The sequence below is a fragment of the Pleurodeles waltl genome, chromosome 7, assembly GCF_031143425.1.
Source record: "Pleurodeles waltl isolate 20211129_DDA chromosome 7, aPleWal1.hap1.20221129, whole genome shotgun sequence".
NCBI lineage: Eukaryota > Metazoa > Chordata > Amphibia > Caudata > Salamandridae > Pleurodeles > Pleurodeles waltl.
The window spans coordinates 1,112,114,330-1,112,137,116 of NC_090446.1; the positions used below are offsets into that span (position 1 = coordinate 1,112,114,330).

A 22,787-nucleotide genomic window follows, 5' to 3' on the forward strand; every position below is an offset into this window, starting at 1 on the left:
CGCATTACCCTGCCGTCCTTTTTACAATCGGCTGGGATTGACGTTGATGAGGTGAACAAGTACGATATTCCCTTTGACAAAGGTATAACCGATTGGGGGGTTGTTGGGAATGCTTTGCTGATCCTCTCCCTGTCCAAGGACTCTGCGTAACCCAAGAGGAATTTCCAGAATGCAATGAGAGCAGTCGCCGCCTGGATGGAGGCCAGCTGCCTCAAGTTCAACTTGTACAAGACAGAGATCCTCGTGATCGGCTCCACCCCTTCTGCCTGGAATGACTCCTGGTGGCCCACCGCTCTGTGCAATGCTCCCACCCCACTGACCATGCACGCAACCTGGGCATCACCCTGGACTCCTCTCTATCGATGACCTGCCAAGTTAACGCTGTCGCCTAATCAAGCTTCCACACCCACCATCTCCTGTGAAAGATTTTCATAAGGATTCCCCGCAACATGAGGAAGACAGTCACCCACGCACTCATCACCAGCAAACTGGACTACGGCAACGCACTCTATGCCGGCATTACCAAGAAACTTCAATCAAGATTACAAAGAGTCCAGAATGCAGCAGTCAGACTCATCCTGGACATCCCCCGACACAGCGGAATCTCCTCTCACCTCAGAGCCCTACACTGGCTTCCAGTCAACAAGCGCATCAAACACAAACTCCTGATCCACACCTTTGAGGCACTGCACAACATCGGACCAGCATACCTCAACCACCGCCTCACCTTCTATGTACCACACAGACGTCGCCGTTCCTCCCAGCTTGCCCTTGCAGCCGTCCCCAAGATCTGGAAAAGTACAGCAAGAGGAAGATCCTTCTTCTACTTAGCAGACCGGACATAGAACACACTGCCCTTCAAGGTCAGGCAGACCGCATCTCTGAAGCAGTTCAGGAAGGACCTCAAGACCTGGCTCTTCGACTGAGCAGCACACCTACATTAATCGTCTTGAGAACCTATAGGTGATTAGCTGCGCTTTACAAATCCATGATTGATTGATTGACTGGATTCAAGCTAGCCTGGCTGATAAGGGGTGATAACCTTAAACCGCTCCCAGGATGCTTGTTTTCAGTCCAGGGAGGACCTAACCTGGCAGCTCGGGCAGGGCTATTTCAATAAGGAGCAGGGTCAAGAATGATTTGCATATGGCTGAGTCCAAACTGGGGTGGCATGGTGAACAAAAGAACAATGGATTTATCACAGATCTGTGACTGGGGGTGAGTGTTTGAAAAGTTTCAGCTCTCCGTCCATCATCTTGTTGTGTTGCTATAACTCTGTCATTCCAGGGTTCTAAATGGTAAAACAACAAATCGGATCTCCTGTATGACTTCATCCAAAATGTTTAGCACCACTGATTAAGTCAGCCTTTCCAGAGATGTAGGATCTTCCGTCTCTGCAGGAGCCTTTAATGCATTGAGTAATGGAAAACAGCCTGAATGGATGAAGCCAGCAATCCCATTATTCTAACTAACTATAGGTGCAACAATCAAATAATCTTCAGAAAGTTTGAGTTATGCTTTTTATTTGGTCAACATCAACTGAAGTTTATTTGCCACAGAATTCATCATAAACCCTGAAACTCCATTTGTCTCTTGGATCTCACTTAAGTTTGATAAATCATTCACTGTTGGCCCGTAATGATTATGTAGTCCAGGTAGTTAATTAAATCACCCTCAGAAATTCTAAAACATGCTTCACTAACTTAGTGAAGCACATCAGAGTAGGTTAGAGTGCGAGCACTAGTGCTCTGAGTTTGTAAAGATGTCCCTTGTAAAGAAAGTGAAGGAACCCATGGCATGGAGTATAAATTAGCACCATCAGATGTGAATCTTTTATGTCTAGCTGTGCAATCCAGCTGAACTCCAATAATACATCTCTTGAGGCAGTGGTTCCCAACCTTTGGACTTCTGTGGACCCCCTCTTTATCAATTATAGAACCCGGGGACCCCCACTGTATCATTATTGGAATCCGGGGGACACCCCCTCACTGAGACATTACTGAAAACTGGGGACCTAATCTGTTATTAATATTTAATTTTCTAAGTAGTTGTGGACCCCATGACGAGGCTTCGCGGAACCCCAAGGGTCCCCTGGAGTACATGTTGGGAATCATTGTCTTGAGGCGTAGATTCACGCCTTCATTACATGTCTATAAATTAGCCAGGTATTGTACTTTGTGGAAGAATTCTGAGGAGTGTAGAAAGGACATGGAAATTGCCCCCTTTCGTAACATCTCTCTACCTCTGTTTCAATAACCTCTTGTTCTTCTTAAGAAAATACCATAGGACTGGTCCTGAAAAATCTATTTGGAAAACATGAATTATTTCTACCAGTCACACATCTTTTGTCAGAATGCTCGGGGGATAAGAAAATTATCTCATTCTTCCCCAAAAGCTTAGCCGACAAAAAGTGATTGCTCTTACCTCTATAGCTAGCTGTACCTCTATACTCTCCAGAGTATGTTGCTGCTTAATGGAAGTAGCCACCCCTGGATGAGCCCATGGCTACAATGCGCCCCCATGACAACACTGGAGGCCTGTATTTTGGTATCCGCCAACATGTGCCCGTAACCACATTTGACTCTTTCGAAACATTTAATAATCAAGATCTGCTTGACTGCATTCTGAGCCTTGTATAAAGCAGTAAACATAGGTACTAACTTTCTTGGCACCTTGTTAAAGGGATCCCTGAATATCCCACTATCTCTCACTGCCAGATTGCCCAAATCAACACAGATGGCGCAGTTGATGTTGCCTTGCATGCAAATAGCCCTCTATGCACAATTGTATAATACCGCTAAGTGGATACCTCCTCCTTTGTTATTTTAATCATGCCAAGGAATATAGTGAGGGTGCCAACTGAAAACTTACCTTGGCCTTCTTTTCAAGGCCAACCCAACTCCTTCCTGGACTCTCAGGAGAACTGCCCCATGAATCCGATCATCCTCGGATTATTCTTGACAGAGAGGAAAGTTTTACTTTTTACTGAAGATCTTTGGCATTCCACCTCTAGGCAGTTCTGCGCCTCCTTGTTGAGGGGTTATGCAGGTATGACTGTACATACATAGCCAAATTGGGAGATGGTAGGCAATCAGATGTTCTACAGCGACAGATGCCAACTAAGATCAAGATGACCTCAAGTTCGCTTAGGTCCAGGTCTGTGGCTGCGTCCCCTGTTTACTAACTAAATTAAACTGTCCAGTAGTAAAGATATTAAAAAAAAAAAAAAATGAACAAACTTCGTCAATGGAAGTAATACTGCCAATTATCCCAGAGCAGCAAAGAAAGAAGGCATACGCAAAGCTGAAGTCAGTGTTCGCGAATGGCTATGTTTGGATTGACATGGAGTCACAGTGTTTTGTAGTTTCTAAGCTGCAGAGTCCTGCTGTAAAGAATCGCCATGTGGAGGTCTCTGCCCAGGAACATTCTTACAGAATGCTGAGTGCTTCTATCTTGTCGGTTGCCAAGCTCTCCCCTCCCTAAAAGGATTTAATCAATAAATCATGTCCCCTCCACCTCACTTGGATCAGCTCCCTGTCACACAAGTTTTCTGGGTAAAGTTGTTTTTGTTGAATCACATGTTGTAAAGCCGCAGATCTAGTCAGTATCGAAAGTAAAAAACCTAATTAGTCGCCTGAGGTTTCTCATATTGAGTAAGAAAATAAGCTTGTTAACTCGATGTATATAGGTAAGATAACTGGGATCATGAAGAACTACAACGTCAATGAAATGGACTGGCAAGAAACCAGAATAAAATGGGCAGGTCAGATGAAAAACTGTGATGACATGTCAGCTAAAAGTGAATAATACGTGCACGAATTTAATGCTGGAAAAGAAAGGTCCAGAGATGGTATCTTTGGAAATGGTTGAAGCAAAGCAGTTTTGAAAGAGATTGCCTTTCATCACAAAAAGAGAACCAGCACTGGATACATCTCAGAGAGGGCTGCGAGGCAAGTCCTGGGCGCTGCTAATGGAGCATGTTGCTAAGTAGTATTCAAAGACAGTGACAAGTGGCTAGCATAAGTCACTGCTCACCAGGAAGGAGCAAAAAGCACTAGACGTGGCGGACAAAGAGATGATCAGCGAGCGTTGGGCACTTCGCATTGAGAGGACACCAATCAAACACTTGACACTACTAAAAGAGAGAGAAAACAGCAAACATTGTACACTGCTCACGTAGAGAGAGTTGCAAATACTGGCTTAAGAAGAATTTACAGCAACCAATGAAAACGGTTCATAGATAGAAGAATAGAACAAACAAATGGCAAGGTTCACTCACTCACTCACTTACCTCCTGCTTGAACTGAGCAAATGTTTTGCGGATTCCTGCTTTGGGGAATACCACTGCATCCCGGTCGGGCCACCGGTGTGTTGTGTCCTGAAGACATTGGCTGACTGTCTTGGGCATGAGAGGCACATCGGAGAGGCCGTGGACATAACTGATGGCGGTCACAGGTTTGGTTGGGATTTGTCTTGCAGTCTGAACACTATGGGGATAAGGGATACAAATAGATCAATAATAATAACAACCATAATAAACCTGTTTTTGTATAGACTTAAAATAGCAGTCTGTTATGTTCCGAGGCAGGCAATGAACGTGTTAAGATTTCCCACTGTACTAAACGTATGCATTCAGAAGGATTAACGGATGAGTTGGCCCTGCTGGGATATCAACTCTTGACCTGTAGGCCACGACAGATGTCAGCAGCAAACGCTAAAGTCACCGAGTCATCTGACCTAAGCAACAGGGACTGGAGAGAGCGAGGAGCAGAAGCGGCAGTGGCTAAAGAGGACATGAGAACAACATACCAGTGAAAAGTGAGATTAGAAAGGTAGATGCAAGAGGGGAGGAAGAAAGAGGGAGGGAGGAGAGGAAAGGCAATCAGGGCGCGAGGATGGCAGAGAATGAGATATATGAAGCTAGGGAGAGAAAGGAAGGAGATCAAAGGAAGAGAAATACAAATATAATATAAAGAGAGGTAGGAGGAGATAGAAAGAGGAAGAAAATGAGGCAGAGGGAACACAGTAGGAAGGAAGTGGCGAGGTGGTGGGAGAGAGAAGAGGAGAGACCTAAAGACAGTGTAGAAAGAAAAAAGGAGTAGGAATTGAAAGGAGAGCAACAAAAGTGGAAGTGTATTGAAAAGTTCAGGGCTTTGATAATTTGGGCTACTGGAAAGGTTTAAGCATATCAAGGGGAGGAAAAAAGACAGGGCGGTACAAGATGTGGAAAGAGAGCGAATCATAGGACAAAACAAGGAAAGAGGATTGCAAGGAAGCAGACTCAGAAGCAGATGTGAAAGAGGATATGAACAGCCAAAGATGGAAGGCACTATGGCCCAGATCACTAGCCATGCGGTAAATGGTTACAGCGTGAATCTCACTTTTACAACTCACTGGAATACAACTATTTAATTACAAGTGTTTCTGATATTCTATTTAGTGCAGGGGGTAATAGGTGTTAATTACAGCATGCATTTTTTTAACAGACATGGAAATATCGATAGGTGTTAATTACTCCATGTGCTAAATAACACTTGTGATGGTTAAAAAAGTGATTACAGGGTCAAAATGTGAGGCTAAATGTGAGATATTCAACTCTTAAAATGACCACCTGCATAAAGAAGGTGGTAAATGTTTGTAATGATTATATCAACCAGGAGTAAGTGTTTGCATGGGTTTGAAAGTGTGTAATAAAAATAAACAGAGAGCCACATACGTTTTTTAGAAATAGAAAGTGGTAACAACTTTCAGCTGCAACGAGACAAACCTAAAGTTATAAAGGTTGTATCCTGAACATGGATCTTTCAGGTGCTATAATTCACCCACTGCTGAACACTGACGTGGATGCACCTGTCTTTGGGTACTTCATTCAGATATGTCAAATCCCTGTGCTACTACAGCAGGCAGTACAAGAAGATGCATATTGAACTGCCTCGTAGGCAAATGATAGCCACAGGATGCCAGAGAAGGCCAATAATCCAAAGAATCTGGTTGGATCCACTAAACTGAATTGAAAATGGAATCTTATCAACATATAGGTTGGACATGCGTATTATCCAAGACATCCTAACATCACTAGGTGACATTGTATTGGTTATTGTAGGCATACACACAGCCATACCACCCCTCCTTAAAAGCCTTGCTGTGTTATAATTTTTAGCTACTGGCTCAGCTCATTACATATTGGTAGCATTCATGTTCATTTATGTATAGCACAGCCAAACTTTAGTAACATTTTCAAACAAGTCATTGACGCTTTGATCAATATTACCACTCAACCCATTGTTTTTCTAACAGACATTCGTGCATTGTTAGTAGATTCCTGGAGTCAAGAACAAGTGTACTGAAATCAGAAGAACTAGCACAACATAAATGTGCAAATAGTGTGTGGTGCTAACCTTTTTTATGCATTGCTGTAAGCTACATACCACATACAATGGAAACACATCATCATCAGAGAACATGGCTACTTGGTAAGCATGGACAAACCCTTTTAGCTGATCAAGATCTTTAATTTATATAACGATACAAATGTTTAATAATGCATTGGGGGTATTGCTGTATACATGTATTCTAATTATATGGCTGATGCTGGTTGTCCCTTGAAAAGATGGCTCATGACTCGATTGCATAACTCAGGGACTGCACACATACAAAATAGCTCATATTCACACTAGAAGCTCCATAAAACTAGCATTGGACTTCATAAGGACAGTTTCCAATGTCTGTATCTAAGTGATGGTGCCTTGGAATTCCAGCCTGACAAAGTCTGTTACATTATTGTAATCTGTTCTACGCTGCACAACACTGGGATTACACAACGTATGCCCATGCCTGAAGATGAGGAGGAGAACGTTGATTTGTGGTAATGACGAGGATGATCCACCACCAGCAAATCAAAGGCTGCAACAGGAGGTGAATGCCGGTCCCATAAGAAACACTATCATTACAAATTATTTTTGAAATGTTCAAATATGTCACAAACATTTGTAAGAAAGAGACATACAAAAGATGTGGTTCTTCAATGTTTATTGACATAAAATGTAAAGGCAACTGCCAAATTGTAAACAATAACTGTTGTGTCATTACTAAATTAAAGAATAAAGAATAAGAAAAGCTTTCTTAAACTTCTGATGCCAAAATAGCAGCTCTAGCAGATCTTCTTGCTTTTTTAAGGGAGGTCTGTGTGTCTAAGGACGGTGATGATGTAGAAGGTAGTAACGAAGATGGTGTGCTTTCTCTTGTAGCAAATTGAGACATCTGGAACATTGGCATTGCGTGATGCTCCAACATTTTACCAAAGGTATCCAAGACATCACGAACTGCCCTTTGCCCTTCTTCATTCTGTCAACAGTCAGAATGGACACAGTCGCCTATAAAGTGCGTGTGCATTAAATCTGGACTGATATGTTCTTTGTTGTTGACGTGAGTCAGCAGGGTGGGGATCCATCATGAAGTTGGGCAGTTGTTTCATTAGGTTCTTAATGACATGGATAACTGATTTCGCATGGGCTGTTTCTGAGTATTTTACAAGTAGGGGGTCTGCTGGCCTGACTCCATTAAGGAAATCCTGTGTTCCAATGTTTCATTATATCAGGATTGGCACCCAAAGATTGAACATTGTCCTAGGCGGGGACATCTCTTTCAGCATGAGATGTCAGATGAGGGTGACTGAAAAAGGACTTCATTCTTCATCTTCTTGCTAGGCGTCATGGCTCTCCATATTGGCAGCTCTCAAAGTCTCTAATTCAAGTGCAAATATTTGTTGTGGCTCTATGTAGGTTAATAGCTGTTCAGATACTTCAAGTGTCTATGTTAGCCTCAGATGTTGCTGAAACAGATATGTATTCTGAAGGGTGAAGCACGCTGTCATCTGCACCATTGTGCTTATCTGGGGAAGTTGTGATTCTTTCATGAGCATCTACTGGCCGAGCTACAGATGTTTTAGAAGCTGGAGCAGATTGATGCTCATCCTCAGATTGCATGGAAATAGCTGATGCAAATTTCTTTTGCAGTTATTGTTGCAGTCTCTTCGGCTGTAGAAGATGCCTGTTTTAGTGCATCCATCGTTTTTGTTGCGGAAGGTGCTGATGCAATGAGCTATGGTTCTTTTGGAGTTACAGGAAGATGTACTTTGATAGGCAACCTTAGTGATTCTTTAGTTGACAAGTGGGTGACGCCCTGTCACTGTTTTCCGGGTTGCTAACATATACTAATCTGCACATTATATACACATTATAGTTTACCACAAATAAGGTATGCCCATTTTAAGTTAGCCATAGTTAACGTTGTCCTCAGTTTAATAGAAAATGCAAACATTGAAAATATGCATTTTGGCTGTTGTGATTCTCCTTTTCTCTCTCTTGTTCCAGGAGACGAACTGCAATAGCTGAAATTTAGGAAGTTGCTACCACTGTTTTAGTTTCTGTGAGAAACGTTTATCATTGCAAATTTCACTGAAAGCTGAATAATGAGTATCTGCACCTGTGCTGGAGACAGGCTGATCAAGATGTACCATTCTGTTACAAAATATCTTTCTGAAGGCCACGCAGCTGAGGTCTTACATTGTGCGATGGATGGGAAGAAGGGCGAAGGCACGTTACCAGTAAATGCTAGATTCTGATTAGGCTCCACTTTTTGGCAACTGTGGGGACTGTTACTGTCACTGACGATTGGATGTTTAATTGAGCATTGCTGAGCTAGCCAGAGTCAGATGCTCCTATCTGCTTTTTTGAGAGCAGGTGCCCCTTTTCTACTCTCCTGATACCCAATTCGCTCCCGCTCAAAATCCTTTCTTATTTACCTAACTGAATCTTCACTTGATTCTCCATTTTAAATGCTTTACTTGCAGGCACTGCTGCTTAACTTCTCCAGACCTCATCTGAATCTTCAGCTTAGCATAATGGAATTTCCTTTCAAGGATAAGTGAATCCTATTCGATTTGCATATTACGAACTTTTAGTAACTTGCCTTTATAGCTGTTTTTTTGACTGCTTTGGATTACACCAAACAACGTGTGTCTAGAGTAATTATGGATTTATGATTTATTTGAAATGATTTAAGTATGTAACTTTGCTAATCTGCTAATAAAACTTCATAATTTGCAACTCTCCTCTTCTATATCTCCCTTGTGTAGGCTAATGTGTTTCACTTCACTGTTGTTAATGAATTGATGTTAAGCTTCAGTTCGAGACACAGGTCCAGTCACTTGAGCGTAGCCTGTGCTTGAATTTGCACCAGTGGTTTGCATGGTGCAAACCCCAGCCTGTGTTGCTTCACAGGGTTTCAGATATGTGACCACTATGCTTCTTGATTATTTAAGTGCCATGGATTAATTTGCTTTTTTTTTTCACCTGATGGTGGTCCCAGGAACTTTTTTCTGAGCTGAACGTGGTTATCCCACCACACTTGCTGGACATTTACCTATTGTCTCTTAATTTTAACAGCAAATTCATCAGTAGATGTGGGAAGTACAGCAGCAGACTTTGAGGCACTTGCTACAGCCGTGCCAGATGTACTGAGATGTCCTCTTGGTCTGAGTGTTCTGATGAGGTACGTGCAGAAAAAAACAAGCCTTTGCAATGCAATGTGTCTCGCATTTGCTCGAGTTCAAGCTATTAGCGTTGTAAACTCCTAACAAGACTTTCTTGCCACATAAATTGAAAATGAAAAGTAAAACAGTTTCACATAAGCAAGCCAATTCATAGCGCCAGGGCCGCCATGAGCATCAACGTGAAGTGACACACAAAAGAAAAAAGAAGTTCGCTCACAGTCAACTTATCGGCAAAAGTGCAATTAGCCATGTAACAGGTGCGATGGCCAAAGCGGTAGCAAAACCTCCCCAAGGAGGGACAAACGTAAACCATTTACAGGTAATCAAAGGATTTTTTAAGGGAAATCCCACAAAAGAGTGGTAGTGATGGGTGTGAGGTGGGCATGGTTAAAAGCCCAGATACATACCAACACGTTGGAAAAGCATCCCTTGCGCCCTGCTGTGCTCGACCTAAAAAGAGTAGTTCTTACTATACTTTACAATAAACCTTTTGCATTATAAATTGTACTGATGTCACAATTTGTATTACAAAACAATCTCAAATTATTTAACTACTGGAAGTTACAAAACTCGTCCTCTATATCTACTTTTATCATGTTGCTAAAGATTTGATTAAATAGCACCGTCAAGAGAAAAAGGTCTTCCTTTCCCATAGCGCCATTTGTTCAACTTAATATTGTGTACATTGTTGTGTATGATGTTAGAGCCTCCATAGTCTAGATTTATTTTATTAAATCAATGTGTATATAAAGCACATAGCCATAGTAGTCCCTGTCACTGTAGGGAACTAATTTGTGTGTAGGTGAGCTCCTGCTGAAAGGGCATAATGCCGCCATAACCAGTTAGTTACACAAAGGCTGTATTAGTGTTACACACCACCCCATTCAATATGGGGAGTGTTTCTAGACAATTCAGGTAGGCGGTTTATAAAAAAAAAGTTATGAGTAAGGTTCTGTAAAAATGAATGTAAGTCACAATGTTATACATAAAGTTTACATTGTAATCACACTATTAGCGACTGGCAGAACTACAAAGGGCGATATACAGGCTATGATAATACACGGTGAACATTATAAATTATAAGCATCATACATCTCGTGCAACATGGGAATGAGTTAATGCTTACGTTTATGGGCACATACCAGATTCTTCCTGGTTCCTCCACATTCCAATCCTCCAGGAATCCCCTCAAAGTCAGATAGTTCCATAATTCCTTATATTTTCTCCTCTTATAGTTTCAAATACAACTGTGGTGCAGGGCCATCCCCAGTTGCTAGCGAATCTTTGCTGTGCTTGGCAACTAATTCACAAACTTTCTGCTTCAGATCATGGTACCTTTTACACACATCTTCCACACCTCTAGGGTACAAAAAGGCCACAATCACTGTCAACGTTATCTGATAAATGACCCGTTGTCCGGTCATAGTGTTTAACTACCTCCCCTGCTAACACCTCCAATTCCGGGTCAGTAAATTCACATTTTCTCAGCCACGATGGATATATATTTAATTGTGCGGCAGTTCAATGTCCAGAAGGTGATGGGTGGCAGTGGACTGAATCAGCTTCTCAGCAAAAGCACATAGGCAAAATCTAAAATGGCTGCCTCCATATGAAGCCCCATTGAGAACTATGGCACTGATTTTATAACCAGTCCTTAGGAGGCTAAACGGATGCCACAGTGTTTACAGTAAATGCACAACAGTTCCCAACAATATTGAGCTGAGGTATAAAGATGCCATTTAAAAACCAACGCACATGCTCGTCATGTACTGCATGTGCTAAATAATGCGTGTTGTAAATAATGTATGAGCTAAATATCACATGAGTTATTTAACGCACAAAGTATTTACCGCATGCACTATTTAACAACCTTCGGTAAATAACGATTTCATGTGGTGTAATAAAATCTCATAATCACTTGATATTCACCCCGAAGAAAGGTTATTTACTGATACTAAGTATGATATGTCATTTAGCTCCAAACTCATGATCAGGGGCTTGGAGACCAAATGGCCATACCTATAGGTGAACAGTTCCTACCGGACATGGGGCCAGCTGTATCAAGGAGGGCTTTTGCGAGTCGCAAATAGCGATTTTTATGAAATCGCTATTTCTGATTCACAAAATGTAATGTATCACATTTGCGAATCGGTAATAGCGATTTCTAAAAAATCGCAAATGCTATTACCGAATCGCAAATTGCGATACCGGCCCCATTCGCACCTATGGGCCTTAACCAGAAATCGCAATTTTGGAAATGCAAAACCACAGGGTGCTGGGGGGCTAAGGCCCCCTCTGCTGCACCCCAAAATCATTTTTTGCAACATGTAAGGTGCACACCTACCAAAAGGGAATGTGTGCTTTACATGTAAATTTTAAAAATGCATTCTAAATGCATTTTTAAAATTTGCACATGGTTACCACCAGGTTCAAACTGGTGGTAAATAGCGATTCCTAAATGCCCAAATCGCATTTAGGAATTGCTTCTTACATGTGCTAAGAAATCGCAAATAAGGAATCCTTATTTGCGATTTCTTATTTAGAGTTGCAATTTGCGACTCTCTAAACAGGGTCCCAATTTTAAGGAATCGCTATTTTAGCGATTCCTTAAAATTGCGTGCAGAATCTCTTTCATACATTCTGAAATGGCTTTTTGCATTCGCAAACAGGCATTCACACCATTTGCGAATGCAAAAAGCTTTCATACATCTGGCCCTTAGAAGCATCCAGCTACCCAATAGTTGTTGCTGCACAACCTTTTTAGCTTATTCAATCCTTTCTCACCCCATTGAAACAGACAGAGTGCACTCTGGAGACCTAAGGCATGAGAACTCTTGCTAGGTTAATATGCCTTTTAAACTTTCTGATCTAGAAGAGATGTCAAGGTCCAGTTTGAACTATGAGACCAAAGGACCTCACCTACATTTAGTGGCCCACCAGGTTCTCCTGCTAGGCTAGATCACTGCTGCACAACCACATCTCCTCTCACCTGTGACGCCTGAGCCAGATTATTAACTGTCGAGATGTGGCAAACCACATCTTGCTTCCAGAATCTGCATGATGCCTCCACAGAAACCAGAAGAGTTGAATAGCTAGCAGCCACCTTCCCCAACCTTCTGTCTGGGCTGACAGGACACCACTTGACCCTCCAGGCCTTGGGGGTGGCAAACGAGCACACCAGAATATGAGAGAAATCTTAGACACCTAGTCAATGGTGAATCTGCTAGATAAGGCCTTACTGAACAGGGGTGTGCAAAATGTGGGGTAGGCCTAAATTTTTTAAATCTTTATTTTAATTGTTTTAGCCACATAGTACAAAATATATCAACAAACACAACATCATAACATAATGCCAGCAATGGAGTCCATATTTAACTAATACATATAAGCGCAATTAAGTTATAGTGTTTTTTCACCAGCAAGATACAGCCTTAATCGGTTCCAGATATCCTTGGTGGTGGGCATCAACAAGAAGCAGAGAGACATACATTTCAAACAAACACAGCATGACAAGAGATCTGCCAACCAGTTATCTATTTTGGGGGTCTTCTGCACCCCCAGGCCATGGCAACTCTACTTTTACCCAGTAGCAAGGCCAATGCAACATATCTATGGCATCCCTCGGGGATATCTTTTACATATCTGTAATGCTATGTATATTTGACCACCGACTCCATCTTGACCACTGACTCAATTTTGTGCTTAGCTTCAGGTGCCGTCTCAGTGGCGGCGCAGGGTTTTTCCACAGCAAGCTGGTTTTCCCCACAAAACGTGTTTGCATTTTTTTCACCAGCACAAGGTTACACCGCATTGGAACAAACCATGGGGAATGTAGAAGGTAGACGTGATAAGAGAGTCTCAGCCTGGGAATGTTTTCATCAAGGATAAGTACAGCTTCTCTGTCTCTAGAATGTGCATTTGGACAGGCCCGTTCCTTTGTGTGTTTTCGTTGCAGAACAAGTACAGCCAGCGCTTGAATTTCATAGCTGAAAGGAGGGGGAGATTGCTAGAATCTTCCTCTAGAGTTTGTTTAAGATATAGAAGGTGGGGAAACATGGCACCGACAAAGATGGAGCTCCTCTGAAAGTGGATGCACTGTTCAGGGTAAAAATCCCACGTTGGGAAGACCTCCTGCCTCATCCGTTCAGGGATCCTCAGCTTGATGCTGGCAAAGATGAAGGATTCAACCCCCATGGTGATGCATTTTAAATTCTTAATTATTTAGCTTGACTATATAAATTTTCACTGCATATATTCACTGTTGTTATTTCCCTTAATACGACCAAAACCCCATGCCAAAATGTACGTACCTGGGGGCATAACCAGGCTAGATGTAAGAAATCAGCCCTACAGTGCATTGCAGCACCAACAGTTCAGAGTTGTAGCTAATCCATATCTAGCCAGCTAACAGGAGTGTAACATACTTTAAATATGCATTTTAATTGAATTAGCCAAAATTTACCATTTCTAGAGACTGCCATTATTCGTTGGTGGCAACAAGACAATTGTGCATCTGTTACATCATGTTCCAGTTCTCGCTTCCCATTAACTTTTTATAAATGCATCTTCATTTAGGAGTTCATTTATAATACTGTTGAAATTTCTCAGAAGCAATTTACTATGACAAGGATTAGAGATATCCAATCTGCGCGTTTGCCCCTCAGCAGGCTTGTCGGGCATGGTGTTATAAATCTGACGCAGAGATCAACGTCCATTAGTGTGTCCACCCCTCCACTTACCTCATTTGGGAAAGTTTTAAATTTCTAGCTAATAAAGAGGTCATCAAGTGGGCTCAGTTGTTTATTCTGGGCTTGTCTTATGGTACCGCATTCACTAGTAATTGTGATACTAGGATTGCCATTAAACGTAACTAATGCAGAGTATGGCTCCTCAATCCCAACTGATGTGCCGAACCTAGACCATGCCCAAATAGTGCAGTGTACCGTATGTATTTGCTGATAGGGCCTGCAATGTTTTAGGAATAAACAAGAGGACATCAGGTGCGGGGCAGTCAACCCTGGTTCCAGACAGCGATGCAGTGCCTGCCTTTCAGTTAGGAAATAATAGTGCACAAAATGCATCTGGCAAACCAAAAAATATATTTCAAAATTTGGGGCTGCAAAACGCCCTTTGTCATAGGTAAGCTGTAATTTGTTCCAGCAATTCTGGGATGGTGTTCTGCCTGTATCTATTTAATCATACATGTCTTAAGTTGGTCAAATAAAAACCTAGTGAGAAGAATAGGGAAGTCTTGAAACAAGGATAAGAATACTGGTAAAAGTACCATCTGCATGAGGCTATCCTACCAGTTACTGTCAATTGTAGTTTAATCCACCTCTAAAATAATGCAGTTATTGTAGGAATGCATATCCCAAACCTTTGCTGCACAAATGTTTCTATGTCCTAGTAATAGGCCTCAGAATTTAAGGGGATAAACAAAAGGAAGAGGGTACAGGCTGTAGGAATATTTTATTCTTGGCACCCAATGCCAGGCCATGGGTTACGCTTACGTTTAACAAACTCCAACTCCTGGTCTTTGGGTGGCCATGCACAGGAGTAACAGCGGGAGATATTTGGGGAAGTGCTGTTTGCACAAGGGGCAAACTCCCCCCATGAAGGCTTCTGAGTAGGATGCTCAATTGAGATAGAGCCTCGCTCAAGGTTATCTTGAGAGAAGCATAGGCCTTGGTTAGGCCTTGATTCATGGCAGTGCAACCTTGATGGTTGTGAAAAGAGCACAGGTGTTAGGTCATCACTGGTTCCCTAGTTCAGATGACAAGACATTTCAAAAAGTGGCCAGGCTCTTTGGGGTAAAGTAAAATCCACTGGGTAGAGCGTACCTTCCCTTCAAGGAGTGCCTAGATGGGCAGGACAGCAATGTATATGGCAGTAATGTGAGAGTTCACTGAGGGGCTCTATGGACTTTTCCAGATGACCTTTATGAAGGAAGCACTGTATTGCTGGGGTCACTCTCTGGTTAGTGCCTTTCTGGCTAGTGTGACACAGCTGGAGCATGTCTGGGAAGGAAGAAGTCCATCTCAGCCTACAGTGAGATCTTGTATGACAATACAAATGTATTGATTAGAAATCGGGAAGGCCACAAGTCTCCACTAGTTCCCTATGTCAGATCAAAGGGGAGACATCACACTAACAGTCCAAAAGTGTTGTTGGGCTCTTTGAGTTAACTGTGACATCCACTGCTTAGAGCTTCTTTTCCCTTTAGCGTTTGGGTGTGTGGACATGAATATCACTTTGAGGAGGGGAGGTGTTAGACCTGGCAGATTTTTGGCATGTCTCCTCTGTCTTTCTGCGTTCTGACCTCCTGTTTTTATGGTATATGTACTCTGTTTTTGCTGGTTTATTGTCTCTGCACACTTTACCACTCCTAATCAGTGCTAAAGTGCAAGTGATCCCTATGTAAATGGTATTAGTGCAGCAGGGGTGCCCAGGGATTGTAAATCAAATGCTACTAGTGAACCTGCAGCACTGATTGTGCCACCCGCATGAGTAGCCCTGTGAACATGTCTCAGACCTGCCACTGCAGTGTCTGTGTGTGCAGTTTCAAACTGCCGATTCGACCTGGCAAGGGTACTCACTTGGCAGGACTAAACCTTCCATTTTACTACATGTAAGACGCGCCCAAGGTAGGCCCTAGGTAGCCCCATGGGCAGAGTACAGTGTATTTAGACGGTAGGACATGTACTGGTGTGTTTTACATGTCCGAATGGTGAAATATTGCCAGATTCGGTTTTCACTGTTGCAAGGCCTATCTCTCTCATAGGTTAACATGGGGACTGCCTTTAAATAACCTTAAAGTGCAGCTTCCCTTTGAGAGCAGATAGAAATATGGAGTTTGGGGGCTCTAAACTCCGAATTTAAAAATACATCTTTTAGTGAAGTTGGTTTTTAGATTGTTAGTTTGAAAATGTCATTTTTAGAGAGTGGGCATTTCCTTGCTTAAAACATCCTGTGCATCTTCCTGCTTGTGTATTTCATATCTGGGTCAGACTGACAGATGGGCTGTTGTGAATTTCCTCTAGACATTGACAGAAAGGTAGCTGGGGTGTAGCCTTCATGTCCTGATGAGCAATCTGAGCTAGAGTGGAGGGAAGAGTGGTCACTTACACCTGAAAGGACTGTTCCTGCCCTCACACAATGCAGTCTCCTACCCCCTGGTGTGTGCCTGGGGCCTGGGCTGGGCAAGGCAGAATCTTGTCAAAAGCAAAGACTTTCCTTTGAAGTCAGGCAACTTCAAAGACAGAAAGAGGTATAAGTAGTGGACCCAAAACCTCAGACCTTTAGAATCTTTCTGGAATCAAGAGGAACCTCTACCAAGGAGAAGAGCTGAAGAGCTAGAGGAGGAGTGCTGCCCCTTTGCTGTGTTGCTTTGCCAGGTTGGCCTGCAGTTGTTGCTTCTGCCTTAAAAGAGAGAAAAGGGTGGACTTTGCTATGTATCCTACTTGAGAAAGTTCTTCAAGGGCTTGGAGTAGATATTGCCTCCTGTTGGAAGTCTCAGGGATATCAAATACTTCAGTTTCATCTGCCTACAGCACTGAGAACTGTGTCTTTTGTGCTGTTGAAGAAGAAAAACCACTGCGATGCCGCTGGCCTACATCATGACCTGCAGACGCTGCACACTGCCCCGCTTCGCACTGCAACCCTGGTCTCACCGGTGCTGCCATCTGACACCGCCACCGAGCCGCTGCTTGCCCCATGACCTGTGGGCCACGCACTCCGGCATCGTCTTGCTCACACTGCAGCCTGGGCATCCCTGACAACGACGCTTCTGCTGACACTGGTACCGCTGCATGGATACCGCTTGTGAGGTACACAAAGCACCATCCCGCACTGCAGCCCAGGCCCACTGATGCCAGCACCATCGACTCCAGTGTCGTCAACAGATGTCCCAGTCTGCACCGCGAACTGTGGACGCCCCACAGAGTCAGCCCTGCCCCGCCGACTTGGGCCTACCGATGACATTGCTTCAGCAATGATGCCGCCACTGCCTGCACCGTGACCTGGTGATACCGCACATCGCACCGCCCCACTTCACACCGCAGCCCTGGTCTCACCAACGCCGCTGGATGCCGTCACCGAGCCACTGCCTGCACTGTGACCTGTGGGAATCGTACGCCGTATCATCTCGCTTCGCACCACAGCCCCAACGCCATCCACGCAAGAGCTCCTGACTTTATCAGCTCAGAGCTCGATCTGCAATGCATGTGACTTCAAGGACACGACAACCCCTGCACCGACTCTAGAACCGACACTGTGACGCCAGCGACATCACTCTCCGGATCTCATCGCAATTCCAAGCTACTGTTTGCGGGTCTTCTGAACACCATAGCTGGTCTGCGACGCCGCAGCCGGCCTGAACTGTTGGTTTTGTTGTTCACGACGCCGTGATAGCCCCAGGTGGAGTTATTGACTTCAAGGAACTGTATTTTTAAGTTAATTCTTGCAAAATTCATATCGTTGTTACTGCATGTTGGATTTTTCTCATTTTGGTCTTGTTTTACACAGATAAATATTGGCTATTTTTCTAAAACTGGTGTGGTGTCCTTTAGTAGTGTTTTCACTTGTTACTGTGTGTTATGTGCAAATGCTTTACACACTGCTTCTGAATAAGCCTGACTGACCGTGCCAAGCTATCAAGGGGGTGAGCAGGGGTTATCTGAGCGGGTATCTCTCTTATCCTAACTACAGTGAGGGTCACTACTTGGGCAGGGTGCAAACCGACTGCCAACTAGAGACCCCATTTCTAACAGGAGGTAATAAAGAAACCTACTGACAGGGATGTCGAGCTTCCAAGATGGCTTGTAAGGTAGAAAGACTTTACTTCTGGGGATTGCTTGAGAGGTGAAGGTTTCACTCTGGCTGGTGCCACATTTCTATAGTGTGTCTGGGAAGATCTGTCACATCCTGGAATGAGAAACCGGTCAATAAGCACCCTTCTGATGGGGTCCAATAAATGGTCTAGCTTCTATCTCCCAATCTAGCCTGCATGACCAGTTATTGTGGCCTTAGAACAATCCAATTACCCAACACCTGCTTCTGCACAAGCCTCTTATTGTATTCAATCCTTTCCCACCCTACTGAGGGAGAACCAGTGCACTATGGATAATGTGCCATTTGGCCTTTGTTATCCAAATAAGATGCCAGGATCCGGTTTTAACTATTTTGGGTGTTACTGTGGAATATATTTGATCAACATTGTCTTATGTCAGTCGAATTATAGTTGTCAAATATTATTTTTACATGCTTTTGTTACATATGCTAAATTGTTATGTTGGGTCTAGCATACTGTTGCACCTGTCAATTACATACCTGTTTCAAGCTTAAGAAAATCTTCTCCATTAAAGGCAGCACTATACTTACCAGCTGCTTTGGATCATGTATAACTCTCTGTTGCCTTTTGGCTAGGTTTGCACTATAAAATTCCAAAAACATACATCAGTTCTAATATGGCAGTCTGTTATTGCAATTGTCACAGTGTACTGTGTTGGCTGGGTGGGAACTATGTATAATGAGATTTTTGGAACCTGCATCAGAAGGGCGGGGCACTGACCCTAGGGGAGATGTTTAGCAATAACTTAAGATTTAAGAGCCCCTGCTGCAGTGTTGCTTGTCTGTACATCTTTCAGGCAGCAATACAAAAGTCAAGATAACTCTTGTGATTGATGTTCCTGCTAGAAAGAAGTCCGACTTTTGTCTAGTGGCAGCTTTGACTCACCATAAAGTAGCGCAAAGGGTTAATATGCCTGCTGCAAAAAGATCTGAATTTTATGTGGCTAGCTGAATGGATTAGTAAAGACGTTTACCAGTGCTTTAAAATAAATGAAATGTATTTGAGAGAGGGGCTATGGTGAGAAGAGGGCCACTTTTGGACGGGTGCTGGCGAGGGAATGCAAGGAGGTTATGGGGCAACAAAAAAAGATCGCACTGAGCGCCACCAACGCTACAGCCGGCACTGCTGGCTAGTTAAACACACACACACCTAGCGCATTTCTAACTAAAAAAGGTGTCAAGGTGCAGTTGAACTATCGCTGCCTGTTTTAATAAGCGTGCCTTAAGATTTGTCACATCGATTTATAAACCGATAAGGGCCGGGAGGTTGTTCCAGATTAAGGCTGAGTGAACAGAGGTGTGTGCTTGTTCTCTAGTGCAAACATATTTGCCTTTAGTGTGCCTTAGAGTCTGAGAGAAACTGTAACGTATCATTTCATAAGACAGAGGACAAGTCGAAGAGGTATTAAGATGGTCAGATGCAATTTTAAATGTTACCCTTTGCTGGAGGCAGCAAGCTAGCTTGAAAGCTGCATTGTGGGCCACCTGGAGCCTGGCACAGAAGGGTCTAACGTCTAATCTGCTCACTGGTGATACACCGAGAGTGATCTTAATTGATAGTGCTGTACTGTGTCTGAACCGTGGGAGAGTCCTTGCACTGTGGCCCATTAACATTCTAACATGCTAACAAAACTACAACTCAAACCTTTAAACTTCTATATGGTCTCCTTTACAACACTGCAACTACTATTTTATCCGAAAAACACCTCAGTAGTTCATGACAGTGCACAGTTGGTATTTATATCTTGCATAAAAACCTTCAAGGATGAACCATTGTAAAACTTTACAACTGCAGACGAATGTCACATAATCCAAGTGGATGTGGCTTTTAAAACAATTGCCAGTGGAGCATGGCTGCAACACTATCATTTTTAGATTTCCCCTGACAGTACATGCATTGTCTCTGCGTGACATGTTTACATATAGTGGGCTTACTGCCCGCCCATAGCTTACCATTTGTTAGCTTCAGTGTTGCTCTCATTTGGTTTGTTCCAGTTTGTGATGGCATGCAGACGTCTGTCCTCTTCTTGAATTTGGCCACCCACTAGAGAATGGGCCATATACTTGTGATCATTCACTGCTCCCGTTTTTAGAGCTACTCCTTGCTTTGTGTTCGACCACTCAATTTGAATGCTCGTGTTTTCAGGCCCTTTCCAATATCCCTATCCATATGGATTCTATTCCCTTGCACTCGTCTCTCTTCCATGTTGCTTCTTTTCCCTCCCACAACCTACCCTGTACTCTATTGCCACTGAACTTTACTCTGCACCGCTCTACTCTATGCAACTGCGCTCTATGTCACTGCACTCTATACCACTCTACACCACTGCCTTCTGTGCCATTCTGCTTCTCTTTGCAACACTCTATGCCACTGCACTCTGTGCCACTCTACTCTACTGCACTTTGTGCCACTCTAATCTGCATCACTCCATGCCACTGCACTTTATGCCACAGCGCTCTATGATACTCTACACCACTGTACTGTGCACCACTGCACTCTATATCACTGTACTCTACACCACTCTGCTCTATGCAACTGTACTCAATGCCAATGCACTATAAGCCACTGCACTCTACTCTGCATCACTCTATGCCACTGCACTCTACAACTCTACTCTGCACCACGCTACGCCACCGCACTTTACTCTGCATCACTCTTCACCACTGCATTCTACTCTGCACCACTGGTCTCTATACCACTCTATTCTACTTTGCATCACTCTGCGCTGCTGCACTCTATGCTACACCATTGTACTTTACCCCACTGCACTCTGTCACTGTACTGTACTCTACACCACTGCACCTTATGCCACTCTACAATACCTTACACAACTCTGCTCTATGCCACTGCGCTCTACTCTATACCACTCTCTTTCACAGCACTCTACACCACTGCACCACTCTACTTTACGCCACTCCACACCACTATGCCACTCCACTCCATGCCACTGTATGCCACTCAACTCTATCCCACTTCCCTCTACACCACTCCAGACCACTCTGCCCTGTCACTCCACTCCACTCTAGCCAATACTATAAACAACAGTATATGACAGAAGCAGAAACTGGCAGGAAAATAATGACAGACAAAGGAAATGAATAAGATTGCCACTCTGAAGGGCAGGGCCGGCTTTAGCCCTGGTGGTGCCCGCTGCAACAATGTTTGTGGGTGCCTCCAATGATCACCTCCTCCACATATTTCCACACTACCACATTCCAACAGTGGCCGTCATGTATCCACAGCCCCTCTCTAGCATGCATTTATTTTGTTTTAAAGCACTTCTCATACCTGTGTAGGGTTTCAGAGAGTCGCTGCTGGGGGGGAGGGGGTGAGGGCCAGAGAGACGCATGGGGGCAGGGGAAGGGACAAAAATAAAATAACTAAAACAATTTTTTTTTTTTTTTTAAACGTACCTTCCTCGCCGCCTCCACCCTGCCTCTCCTCGGTTATTACAGCTGACACAGGTTCCCAGCCTGCCCTGCGGGCAATCCTAAAACTGCTTTCATGCTGCTGGCAGCATGAAAGCAGCGTTAATAATGACCGGAGTGCCCTAGCTGTTGCCTCTGCCTGCTGTCTCCAACCCGGCAACACAGTGTCGGGTTGGAGAGAGCCTAGTGTTTGTTGAATTATTATTTTTTATCCCCGCCCGCCACCACTGTTCAGTGGCATCCACCACTGCTCCTATCACTCACTTCACGCTTGTCTTTGACTCTTCACAATACTCCGCAGTCTTTTGTCTAGGTTCGTGCTATAAGAATAAAAGTATTGAATTCGTGGTGACCTCAAAAACTGATTATCTCTAAAGGATACCCAAATTTTGAGAGATCGGGCTCCAACACTTTTACTCCTCTCCACAGTGTTCAATACAATAGATCATTCCATCCTTCTCTTCAGAGTTACACTGTTTTGATTTCAAGATATAACAATTCAATGGGTTGAGTCCAATCACCACAAATCCATCCTTTTTCAATCAGCCTCGCCTTTACCCAACCAAGTTAACTCAGGGTGCTACAAGTTATATATTGTCACCTATTTTTATACACTCTAAAAACACAAAGGTTACAGGCACGTTATGGTTCGGTTCTGAATTTATTTGTACAAAACCTTAGAAAGTCAGCAGTTATAGCTAGAGTTATTCCAAGTAACTATAACCTGCGCCCTAGGGTAACTTTAACTTGCACCTTCACCATGTGCAGTTTTTTTATTCACTAATTTGACTGCTAATGCTTCATGTATATTTTTAATAGCGTTATAGAAGTTGTCATGGGTTCTGTAATATCTGGGTAATTAGCAGTATCTGAGGAGGGCAACAGTTATAGCTACAGGGTGCAAGTTATAATTACTTGAAATAACTAACTATAACTGCTGATAAGGTTTTGTGAGATT

General features: G+C 43.4%; 1 protein-coding gene across 1 annotated transcript in view; it reads right to left on the reverse strand.

The window, feature by feature from the left end:
* The window catches only part of ACSF2 (acyl-CoA synthetase family member 2), a 599,164-nt gene that overhangs the window by 358,554 nt on the left and 217,823 nt on the right, over window positions 1-22,787 (reverse strand). Inside the window, exon 2 of the mRNA XM_069200070.1 lies at window positions 4,292-4,487. Coding sequence (XP_069056171.1) covers window positions 4,292-4,487 — 196 coding nt within the window. The remainder of the gene's footprint in view (window positions 1-4,291; window positions 4,488-22,787) is intronic.